We start from the raw sequence: 11,765 nt of genomic DNA on the forward strand, positions 1-11,765 counted from the left end.
GATATCCACAGCCTACCAGTCCGTGGTAAGACCGTCCAGATTCCGGCAGCCAGTTCCAAGCCTGTTCGAAACGCACACCAGGAAACATGGCCACTCTCACCGCTGAGACACAGGAGCTCTCCACCCTCAACGGCCGCTTCGCCGCCTACACCGAAAGGGTGCACGCCCTGCAGGAGAGCAATGCCTCGCTGGAGGCCCAGATCCAGGCCGCCCAGGCCAGAGCCGTCCCCTGCAACCACGGGACGTACCAGGGGATGCTGGCGGCACTGCGGGCTCAGGTGGACAGCCTGTCGAATGACAAGGCCCAGGTGGAGGTCGAGAGGAACAGCTGGCAGGCACAGGCCGAGGAGTGGCAGGGGAAGTACGTTATGTCATTGCTTTTAAATGTAAAGACAGTTTTTAACTTCATAGTTTCAGCACCTAACCTTTATCATAAATGCTAATTAATGTCCAAGAAGATCTCTAGACCCATGTGCATCAAGATAACAAGATACGCAGCCCCTTGGTTCCACGTGTCTCTTGCAAAAGAGGGTTTGCGTATTCGGGGCTAGTTGGGACAGTGGCCAGATTCGCGTGTGTCGGGAACGGGCTATCACTGGCTAGTGAGTAGCTCATAAGTCTGGTTCCCAGGGCACCAAAGAACCAAATTTGGTGACGATGGCAGCCATGAAAACATTTGTGTCAGATTTAAATGGGTATTAGTCTTCCGTTCTGTAGCAGATTCTATAGAGATCAATTGGATACAAGCTTGTCCCCGCCGGATTTACTTGGAGAATTTAGCTAACAGCCTCCTATAGTGCATTGATCAGCGTGGTTGGATTCAAGAATGTTTGGTTGCTGTGTGTTTAGAAGGCGTTACTTGTGGATGGGTTTTGTCTAAGAGTGGCACAAAGTTGCTGGGAATTGACTGGGGTTTATGGTCCTGGTTTTGATACAGGGCCGAGTATGAGATGTCTGTGCGCCCCGGGCTGCAGGCTGAGATCGAGACGAACAGGGTGGTAAGTATACCTCTAGCTCTACTCAAGTCAAAGTTGTTTTATTCTAGTTAATAGGCTTCGTTTCTCCGTCTGCCTGAACCTTAGTGTCTAGGTACAGGTGAGCTTTACCGAATTTGTGGGAAGATTGTGTATTGTTTCACCAATACATCACAGTTGCGATAACGTAATACTGTAGGAATCAACATCAAATAAAAGGCTTGCTCTTCTGGATAAAAGTGAGAGAGCTTAAATATTCATGAACTAAAGGATGCTTAAAATAAAGAATAATGTTTCAGGAACTGCAAGCCATAAATGCAGCTCGAGTTGGCTTTGAGGGCAGAACGGCGGCCGCTCAGGAGGAGATCAACGCCTTGAGGCAGAGCCACGCCGAGGTGAGCATGTCTGTCACAGTCTGTGACACCAATGTGTCTATTTCTATATCATGTTACACAACTATACACCGATGGCGTTTTTTTTACATTTTACATTCGAAATTCTGTGTTTTACCCTTCAACTATCCTTCGGGCATGAGTTTACAGTACAGTTTGACTTGTATTATCAATGTGCAATAATAGTTAACTATTGGCACATCTTACAGCAAGTAGCTGGCCTACGGGAAGAGTTGGCTGCAACTGTGACTAGGGTGGAGTCTCTGCAGTACGTGGTGACGGGCCCAGACCTGAGCGACACCCTGAGGGAGATCCGTGAACAGTACGAGGCCATGAGCCAGGCGAACAGGCAGGATGCTGAGGCCAAGTACAGGCAGAGGGTAAGAAAAGAAATAAATAAAATAAATTGATAACCTCTTTTCTGAGAATGAACATAGTAGCAAAAAATATATCGAGCATCCTTAATTGATAGCGTTCACAACAATTAGAGTTACATTTAGATATAAAAGTCGTCATTTCATGTACATGTAGTATGACCAGCCATCATTGCGAACCTATCTATCTTTTGTGTAATGTTGCAGGCCAATCTTTAATGATGCAGGTACATGTCTAATGGTCTAACGATGTCTTCAACACGCTGTACGAAATTCTAAAGTAGTAGTTTCGAAGGATTACACTCAACTTTTTTATTATCATGTAGTACATAAATGGCTCAAACAATACAAGAAATGACATAATATTATACATGCTACCACACGTACCTGACAGTTTGTCTTTCTGACTTAAGTTTGCGGAGATTGCCCAGCAGCGGGAGGCAGCCAGCGAGGCTCTGGCAGCCGCCAGGGCAGAAATTGCTGGATTCCACAAGCAAATCCACGCTCAAAGGGCGGAGGCAGAGACTTGGAGGAGCAAGGTGAGAATTAAATATGCATAAGAGCTTGCTTTCGGGGAATGAATTTGATTTGTTTTAGGACAAAACCTAACAAGCACTTTAACACACATATATATACGCCGATATCATACATGTACAGTCATAACGCAAATCCATACATTGACCTTAAAGTACGCATTTTGTACAAGTACGCACACTTCCAACGGTGTCTTTACTTGTTTCCTAACAGAACGCCTCTTTGGAAGAAACCCTGGGAGTTACACAGGGCCGCCTGCTGACTGAGGTTGAAGGATACAGGCAAAACATCCGGTCACGCGAGGCTCAGATCGAGACTCTGAAGCAGGAGATCTCCCAGCACCTCATCAACTACCAGGAGCTCATGAACGTCAAAATGGCGCTTGACTTGGAAATTGCGGCTTACAGGAAGCTGCTGGATGGGGAGGAAGTGAGGTAAAGACACAGTTTCAAGGTGTTTTATATCAATATACAATAGATCAATCCATAACCCCGCCCATCCCTGTCGAAACGTAAATGTGAAAACAAAAACGCATCAAATGTCATCAACCTGGAGTCACTCTGTCATTGGTCGAACCAGCTGCCTGCATGAAGCTGTTGTAGGGGAAGAAACAAGGAATGAGCACAGTTCTATCGTAAATACATACTGGTATGTATTTGTATGCGAATTGTAATTTGTCCCAGTGCATTGCAGTCCTTGTATTTCAGACTTAACTACTAACCGTTACTTCTTTTCTCTTAATTTGTTCCTTAGGCTGTCTGCTCTGTGAGGTCCGGAAAGCCCAGATGGCCCAAACAGTGCCAACACAGTGAGACAAGTTGACATGCCCTGCAAGAACGTTACGACGCGCGAATATGATTTCATAGCAAGTCCCTCAGTTTTAACATTTGGTGTGATATAAAACGTATAGATGTTTTCTTCCGGGTACGTAGTTATTGTTTTAGACGACGAGTTGTGTCATTGTTTGTCCTAATATCTTCTTGGGATCATGGGCGGGAGTTAATTTTGTCAGTTGATTGATAAAGAGGTCACGTCACGAAACTCAACATACTTCACGAAAGGCAAACAAAAAACAGTACCTCGTGCAACTGGACATGATATCTACCTATACTACCTATACTTCACGAAATCTCCGATCCCTGTTTGTTTTAGGGTGTGTTACGATATAGCGTAGAAAGCATGTTTCTGAGTTACGTATAGACTGCAATTAAGAGCGGTTAGGTGCACAAACAGCTACGGTGTACGTGTGAATGACAGACGCAAAGAAGCTGAGTACCATGTACCATGTACATTTGTATGTGATATTAGCACACCTCTGCACCCTAGATCTTGGTCTAAAACTACTGTAGTATTCTAGTTGATTTAGGCAAATATATACACACACAACGTAATAAAAGCAAGCAAGAAAGAAAATGAGTTTGTGCTTTTTTCTGAGTGTTTCTTTACGTATGTTAATGTCTACACTGACTTTAACAAACCCCGTGTTTTGAAAGGTCACCATCATGTCCCTGACAGGGAGACACCGACAAATATACAGTTCCATGTGAATTTTGGAACCGGAAGATGTTTAGGACTGGCTGACATGTACGTATACATTTACATGTACTGTCACTTTAGTACTGAGTAATAGGAAAGATAAACTTCATGCCCGAGACTTGACACGTTTCTTTTCCCTTTATTCTGTATTTTATTATCAGAATGTGGTAATCTGCAATCTGTAGCCTCTCAGCCGACTATGACGTCATTAGGCATGTCTATATCCACGGTCCTCGGCCCGTCTCCAGGTGACAGGTAGAAGGTCTTGGTGGTCGCCACCTGGCCATGGAACTTCACTGTCACCTCGTAGTTGCCATGGAAACCACGGAAGTCGAACTCCTGCCCAGCTGAGGTGGTGGTGCCGTGATGTAGGGACAGGTTGGTCCGCCAGTCGGTGAGAACCAGCTGCTGCCAGCGGCGGCCCGCCTCGTTGACCTATATGTTGATTCAAACATGAACAGTTCGTTATGAAGAAAAAAAGTATATCAATTGCTATTTACTCGATCAAGGTACTGAAGTGAAACCAATAGCGTTTTCCGATATCAACATATATATCAACAAAAATAGACAACCTATGAAGATAAAGCTTGAATAAAGCACAGGCTAAGACAAAAAGACCAAAGTAAGTGACTCCATTTATGTCATTTGGCACTCCACCTGCACGTTGTCGCCATTGGCCAGAGCACATTGCGGGTCGTAGTGCGCCCCGTCCCAGTAGCCCCAAAGAATGACACCCTCCACGGCCGGATGGCTGAAGGCGACCCGCAAGGCGTCCTCGTAACCTGCCGCTCTCTCCAGCTCGTCTGGTTCGGCTACGGTCAGCTCCGTCACCCAGATTGACAGACCGGCAGTGGCCAGAAGGTCCAAGCGGCTCTGCAAAACAGCCATAATCATTCCCAAATATCCCGTACAAAGATATTGTACTGCATCAAAAACGTGCTTTATTCTTCTCGCCACCAGCAAAAATCTGTGATTTACTGCTAATTTGAATGCAACGATATTTTTCACAAGTTCCTTTTGCAGCCAGCATAGGTTGTCCTTTGGCGGCATCCTGTCTTACATGTAGCTGTTTGAATTTTAGTCTTCAATGGTAGCCATAGATAAATCTGCCGTAATGCTCATACATTTTGAAGCAAAATCTAATATAAAAGGGGGTTGTCAAGAACAAACTAGGTTTTCATAAGTGAAGGTGTCATAAAAATAGGAAGCAGTGAAACTGTGACGTACTTTGAGAAGGTCGGGGTCAGGACGTCCCGTGAAGTGACCCTGAGCTCCGATCGCGTCGACTGGAGCTCCGTTAGCGAGAAACTCCTCCGCCTGGTGCACGTACGCCTGTGGAAAGGACAATGACAGTCTTTGAATGTCACTTGAATGCAACGTCAAGCTGTAGAGTTTCATTTCAAATATAAAGGATTTGTAACATGTGGCTCATTCCAATGTAACAATGATTTACAAATGTACAAGATAAAAGGCATGTTCTCTCGTGATGTCATTGCCATTGTCAACAATCGGACAGGTGGAATCAATTAATCCTACACAAGTCCTAGTGACAAGGCAGTATACCATCAGTCAAGTAGTGTGCATTATCTTTGGTGACTAAAGCTTAAAGGATATTGCTTTGCCAATAGGCTACGTAGGATCTATTTGGAGATTAGAGGAATTTATTTTTTCCCGCCACGTACATGTTGATGCTCAAATGTTGTGTAAAAGTCTACATCTCAATCATTCTCAGGAAGGAATAGTTGGTGATGATAAGACATGTAGCTGCCCTGACCTGTGTCATCGCCCCGCTGTTGATGACTCCGTAGTCGTTCAGGAAGAGTTTGGCGCCAGGATCCTTCTCCTTCACCTTCTGGAACATCTCGTACCGGATCTGCGGGTTTCCCGTTTTCTCCACGAAGAAGTTTCCGTGCAGCATCTCGTTATTCACGTCCCAATGCTGCAACCTGGCAAAACGAGAGGACAGAAATGATTTATCACTTATTGGTTAGTGAAGTCCTGCATCATATATTTTGTAGCAAAAGCTCAAGTGTCGCGATGATTAATGGAAGATGACCTGACTTCTGTAGCTAACACGACTTTGGATAAATTATTGAAACAACACGGTTTACCTCCCAGCATATCGGCCCACCACATCATCAACCCTTTTCCAGCACTTTTGCTCCAGCTCCAACCCGGAGTACGCCGGCAGCCAGGCGGGAACATGTGAGACTCCGGCTCCCCAGAAAACACAGTGCCCACGTATCGGGATCCTGGCCGGAAATTTTTTCATAAATGAATGATCAGACGCGTATCAGCATTTCATGTAAGTTGCATCCCTTTTGCAGTTCTTAAGAAAGAGTAAAAATGTTAATAATTGATTAATTATAATTTCCATATACAGGTTGTCACATGTTGTTTGTTCAGACTAGTAATCTCAAATATTGCGTTAAGTATGCTTAATGTCCTGTATTATATGCCCTTAAAATATCTTACCCTCGGCTTTCCAGCAGTTCAATGGTTGCGTCTGCCAGGTCGAATCTCATCTGTCCCTGTGGATTTTTGAAAATGCACAGATATATCAGAGACAGTACAACAGGCGATCAGTTGTTACTATGACGGCTATAGCATGCATGGTTTTTCATTCATGTTATATCGTGCGGCGACGCAAACGTTTACATAGTTTATCGGGTATGACATGGACAAATTCGGGCCTTTTTACCTTCGCCAAAAAGGTAATGTTTTTGGTAGTATTCGCATGCATGTATGGAAGTCTTGATAACACATCGAAATGATTAGATTTTGGTCTCCCTACCTGTCTGTGTCAACATCAAAACTTAATCAACCTTTTAGTCACCTCATTCCATTCGTTCTGCCTCCACTTGAGATTGTTCTCTAGCACGGCCCACTCGAAGTTGTTGAAGAAGAAGTCCGTATAGAGACTGTTACTGGGCATCTCCCAGGCACTGACGGACGTACCGAAGGCAAAGTGGGACCTGGTCTGAGCTACCTGCCATACACCGGAGCAAAGCGACAACGTTAACACTCACACAATCTAGATATTTCACAGGGCGGACATGACATGGTGTATAAAGTTTACAACATTGGAGTTTGAACATTGAAATAAGAAGGGCATCAGACTGATTTGATTGTAACTCCAAAATTGCATGTTTTGTTCAACAAAGGCTCCCCATATCTAGCACTAGCTTAAAAGCTTTTCTTCAAAACCCTCATAGTGGAATGCTTGAATGAAGCCACACACGTTCTATTGGAGATACTACATGACATGCAGAACCAGATGTACACATCCTACCTCCACTGTGATGCCATGTGCGTTCGGTGCGTTGACCCTATAAAGATAAAGCATCAATTCGAATTTTGCGAACAGACAACAGATGTCATGGGTTACATTAACACTACAAACAAAAGACCCAATCCGGCAATCGCACAAATAAATTTGTATCTATCTTTAGTAGGAATATTAAAGCTACTGCAACCACATAAAATAAGATAGACATCAAAGATTTTGAATTCCCGAAAGTTGATATAGTTTACGTAATCAATTATATCATACAATGCAATATAACTATTACTCATGCAGATAGATGCTTCATACATTACCGATCGACCTCAAAAATCTTTCAATCAGGTGAAACCCAATTTCCACGGACTCATGTAGTAACCCATACATACAAATCTTCAATAAATTAGCGCCATCCATAACAATATTTCCGTCCCGGAAGTAAAAAAAAATCATTTCCCACCTGAGCTTGACGTCTCTCTTGCGGATCTGTTCTATCCGCGCGTCTGCCTCAGACTTCCAGTCGGTGGTGGGAGACACGAACTCCTTCAAGGAAGCGTCGTCCACAAGGAAGCGGATCTCGCCCGGTGGTCCCTCCAAAAACAGCCGGATGTTACTCACGGTGTTGCCGTAGTCTGAAATAGATCCATTGAAGAAAGAGAAACTCGTTATGAATTACTCACAGGGCGGAAACCAGAACATTTTTATTTAAAATTTGTATATGTCTGACTACATTCTATTGATATTGTTAAGTTATAATGATGTTGTCCAACAATGTTCTACCGGTAATGACGCAGTGTAACACGTGTTTTATGTGTCACATACACGTGTTTTATGTGACACGTTGAACAGACATAACCACTGCTCACCCGGAATGGTGTAATCCCCACCGAGCTTCTTCCAGCCATCCTGAGCAGACATCCAGCTTCCAGCAACTTGAAGCCAAACGTCAGAATTCCCGTCTAATTGAAAATGGGTGATTGTGTGGAGTTATTTGAATCTTCAAACAGCATCTTCCTGGTGTATTGCCTCATATGATCACAACCCTCTATGCATACATTGTACTGAAAAGCTCAACTGACCGTTGACTAAACGTCGTATGAGAATGGTCGTAAGAACACGCCTCCCTCGGGTGGCATTGAACTAGATACCACGAGAAAAAAGAAAGAGGGGAGCCCAACAAATGACATGGAAGAAACAGCTATAAGAAGACCGATAGGAGAGCGAGAAGGCAAGGCTCATGACAGAATATAGTGGAAAGCAGTGGTGGCCCGCTTAGTTGACACATGGTGAAGATGATGGTGAGAATGTTGAGAAACTACAAAGACGAAGGTCTCCTCCTCACCATTAAACGTCACGTGTAGTTTCGCCATGAGCGGGTAAGGCGTGTCTCCGCCATCAAGCAACTTGACCTGGATGCTGAACTGGTAGTTATGTCCGCCTTTGACCTTTGACCCCCAGGCCATGTTCTGAGAAGGACCGGCCCATGATGCACTCCTAGTCGATATAAGGTTTGTTGAAGGTATCATCTTACTACGAGAATCTATCTAGAGTTTTTCGTTATTAAAATCGAAATTAAAATTGGAATTGAATTCAATGGAAGGGCCTCTAACAATCAATGTTCATATCCCTATGGTCGTTTAATGCACGATCACATTCATCGTAGGACGTGGTAGATGTCGTACATGTTAAGTATTTGAGTAGTCGACAGAACCAACCGCCGACATAAATCCTAGACAGCTTTTTCCGTAACAACATAGCTTCATTTTGTTCCGCATATGCATGGCTATCTGAAGAAAGCCCCCAGGTTGCTACCATACAGTTATCATATATGACCAATGTGACTGCGAGTTCCACGGTACCTATCTTGAGCCAGCATGCACGAAGTTCCGCTGTAACTGTCTGCCGTGAAGTAGACTCCGGTACACCCGGAACATCGCCAGAAGTCCAGCAACGACTCGAATCCTGGGTTGGAGAGCAGCTCCGAGCCTGTCTGGAAATCATAAAACAGAAATCATTTCATAAGCTGTATACAATATATGTTTATCTCAGATGCGTTGTAAGAATCACACAACAAACTGTCACTACTTGTGTAGTTGTATTTTCTATGGTACTGGGCATATTCTAAATGAATATGATATTAGTGGTACACTCTTTACAAATTGTAATTCAAATCTTCAAAAATTGAAGTAAACAAAGTATCGACGGTGCCCACACCGGCCTCAGTCAGAGAAGACCTGTCCACGAGTAGGTCGATCTCATGCGGAGGTCCCTCCACGTACAGCCGCATGGACGTCACTGGTTTGTCGTAAACTAAGAGGCAAAGGCATGAGGGAAAAACGTGGTCCAACACTTAGTGTCACCTAGCTTCACCGTGAACCAGTAACACCTAGCTTCAGTGCAGTGCACAGTGAACCAGTAACACCTAGCTTCAGTGCAGAATGACAGATAATAATCGAATGTCAGCTTTTATTAAACAAGTAGTTGTGAATAAAGAACATAGTCATGTTAGGATAATGTGTCTAAATTATCCCCTTCATGGATAATCCCTCTACATGTACATTAGCCTTAACAATCAGACTAAATGTTTACCGACACTAACCTGGTACAGTCCATGTGGCGGCTACCTGCTGCCAGCCGTCCGTCTGACTCACGGCGCTCAGAGTCGCGATCTGCCGGTGGAAGGTCTCTCCGTCTGCAACATTACCAATAGATCATGTAACATATATATCAAGTAACATACACGTATATCATGTGAACTGGCATATATACTTCTCAGATCAGGCGACATATATCACGTAACATGCACGTATATACAGTATGTTAACTGGTATATAAGCTTGTCAACAAAGGCAACACATAAAAGGAAACATATGTCTGGTAATATTTCTTAGCATGAATATTACCAGATATATGTATTTCTCATATAAGGAGACGTATATATGAAGCTCACCAGAATACGTTGTTTGCACGGTCACTTTGACTGGATGTTTGACGTCACCACCCGACATCAGCTGCACGTAGATCTGGAAGTCGTACGTCCGGTCAGAGATGACGTCACTTCCATACAGAAGGTCGTACGAAGGCCCAGCCCAGGCACCCCGTCTGGTTAGCAAATAAACAAATATAATATCTGGTACTGTATGTTATACAATTCAGCAGTATTTCTGAATACGTTATGAGCGATAATTGTTATGAGATCTAACTGGTGCCATGGCATGGTATTGGCTGCTTCATAACATAAATGATAAATTTTACCAAGTAAACTGACGTAACATGATAATATGATTATACGTAATAAGACAACCATCTTGAGCTATGTTGACTCACGATTTTTTGTCAATTAGAGTTAGTTGCATGTGTCTGCATATCTCTATAATTTTGTTACATACGCCAAGAGAAAATTATCCAACATAAAATTATCCAAGGTAATTAAAAAAAAAGTATACAGCAGCCACGAACAGAATGTTAAACTATATGATTAACAACATCTTTAACGGTGAGACAGTGCCACAGCCAGATATAATAATGCTGTGAACTAGCCATATGTTCAGTCTTTCACTAAGTAAATAATGTTTAATTTCTGCCTTGGGTGTGCTGCACAATCAACAATGTGAAACGTTTCAACACAAATCAAATATGGCACATTTAGGACTTATATCTGAAGCGGATTATATCTTAAGATGGACTGATATCGTAGTGTTGCAAAATTGCGCCCTGTTGCCTCATTTGCCTGCTTTATCTTGATCTACACCCACCTCTGACTTGCCCGCATACTCACAGTCCCCTCCACCTTGTCGTGCCCGTACTGTTCCCCCGTGCAGCTCGAGCAGTACCAGTTGTCCGGACCAAGCGGGGCCTCAAAACCGGCATTACGGAATATTTCTCCCCTAACTTCAAACAGACAATTAAGCACGGTCCATAGAGTCACGGTGCTGAAACAGACGACACGAAACATGTTTACTGGTAGATAGGTCGACTCCACACGCAACGTCACGAGGTTCAAATGGTACTCGTAGTTTGCGCAAGGTGCCGTAATTGGCAACGGAAAACAAAATGGCTGGACCCCGTGCTTGCTTCTCTCTTCTTGATCACACATACACACAACACATACTTGATCATATCATACGTTTTTAAACGTACACAGGCCTCATAATGACCTCTGTACTTTTCGTTTCGGAATACAAACGTTTATACATGTTTTAAACCTGAACTCTTTGAACTAACACGAATACCATACTAGTTTCTCCATCTCTGTTGTTAGCTACGTTGACTGTAAGTAGCTCTTTCCATCTTGTTCATTAGATAACCACTGACACCTTGTATAAAGAATAATTTTTCAACATCCTGTACGTGAAACATAGTTTTCATTTAACTGTGACCAAAGTGGTGTTGACTCACGTTTGGGGCAAGCTGCACGTAATAACGTTATATGTACCATGTTTGGTTATGCTGATCCAACAGTTATGTAAGTGAAAGGTAGGCAACAGGTTTCATTTATCAGTACGATAGGAAGTACCTATTTACTGAGTCGAGATAAATACTGCAATATTTAGCTGATATTGCTTTTACTATTTGCCAGTTTGGATTATAAATACACGCGAACGAAGCTACAGCGATCTGAAAAACATTGTGGTGACCTGCTGCTAGTGAAATTGCCTCCGTTCACACCATG

General features: G+C 43.4%; 2 protein-coding genes across 2 annotated transcripts; one reads left to right on the top strand and one right to left on the bottom strand.

Annotated features, from left to right (window-relative positions):
- Nucleotides 1-3,336, top strand: LOC109471955 (non-neuronal cytoplasmic intermediate filament protein-like). The gene is made up of 7 exons (XM_019771501.1): nucleotides 1-361; nucleotides 938-998; nucleotides 1,274-1,369; nucleotides 1,576-1,746; nucleotides 2,154-2,279; nucleotides 2,488-2,708; nucleotides 3,028-3,336. The coding sequence occupies exons 1-7, from the start codon at nucleotides 87-89 to the stop codon at nucleotides 3,041-3,043; spliced, it is 966 nt and encodes a 321-aa protein (XP_019627060.1). The 5' UTR covers nucleotides 1-86; the 3' UTR covers nucleotides 3,044-3,336.
- Nucleotides 3,337-3,640: 304 nt separating this feature from the next.
- On the bottom strand, nucleotides 3,641-11,134 carry LOC109471979 (endo-1,4-beta-xylanase A-like). The gene is made up of 16 exons (XM_019771531.1): nucleotides 10,849-11,134; nucleotides 10,044-10,195; nucleotides 9,693-9,785; nucleotides 9,285-9,403; nucleotides 8,953-9,086; nucleotides 8,436-8,587; nucleotides 7,960-8,052; nucleotides 7,554-7,725; nucleotides 7,103-7,139; nucleotides 6,647-6,799; nucleotides 6,286-6,341; nucleotides 5,922-6,062; nucleotides 5,585-5,756; nucleotides 5,038-5,142; nucleotides 4,468-4,683; nucleotides 3,641-4,245 (listed from the first exon to the last, which is right to left on the bottom strand). Exons 1-16 carry the CDS (start codon nucleotides 11,046-11,048, stop codon nucleotides 4,000-4,002), a joined length of 2,241 nt encoding a protein of 746 aa, XP_019627090.1. The 5' UTR covers nucleotides 11,049-11,134; the 3' UTR covers nucleotides 3,641-3,999.
- Nucleotides 11,135-11,765: the final 631 nt, after the last annotated feature.

The sequence above is a fragment of the Branchiostoma belcheri genome, unplaced genomic scaffold (assembly GCF_001625305.1).
Source record: "Branchiostoma belcheri isolate BF01 breed outbred unplaced genomic scaffold, Haploidv18h27 scaffold26, whole genome shotgun sequence".
NCBI lineage: Eukaryota > Metazoa > Chordata > Leptocardii > Amphioxiformes > Branchiostomatidae > Branchiostoma > Branchiostoma belcheri.

Coding starts and splice junctions, on each gene's coding strand:
- LOC109471979 (XM_019771531.1), bottom strand. CDS start 11,048: ATGTTTCGTGTCGTCTGTTTCAGCACCGTGACTCTATGGACCGTGCTT. Junction 10,196..10,848: donor AGTATGCGGGCAAGTCAGAG/GTGGGTGTAGAT, acceptor TTTGCTAACCAG/ACGGGGTGCCTGGGCTGGGC. Junction 4,246..4,467: donor CCAATGGCGACAACGTGCAG/GTGGAGTGCCAA, acceptor ATCAACATATAG/GTCAACGAGGCGGGCCGCCG.
- LOC109471955 (XM_019771501.1), top strand. CDS start 87: ATGGCCACTCTCACCGCTGAGACACAGGAGCTCTCCACCCTCAACGGC. Junction 362..937: donor GCCGAGGAGTGGCAGGGGAA/GTACGTTATGTC, acceptor GTTTTGATACAG/GGCCGAGTATGAGATGTCTG. Junction 1,747..2,153: donor AGGCCAAGTACAGGCAGAGG/GTAAGAAAAGAA, acceptor TTCTGACTTAAG/TTTGCGGAGATTGCCCAGCA.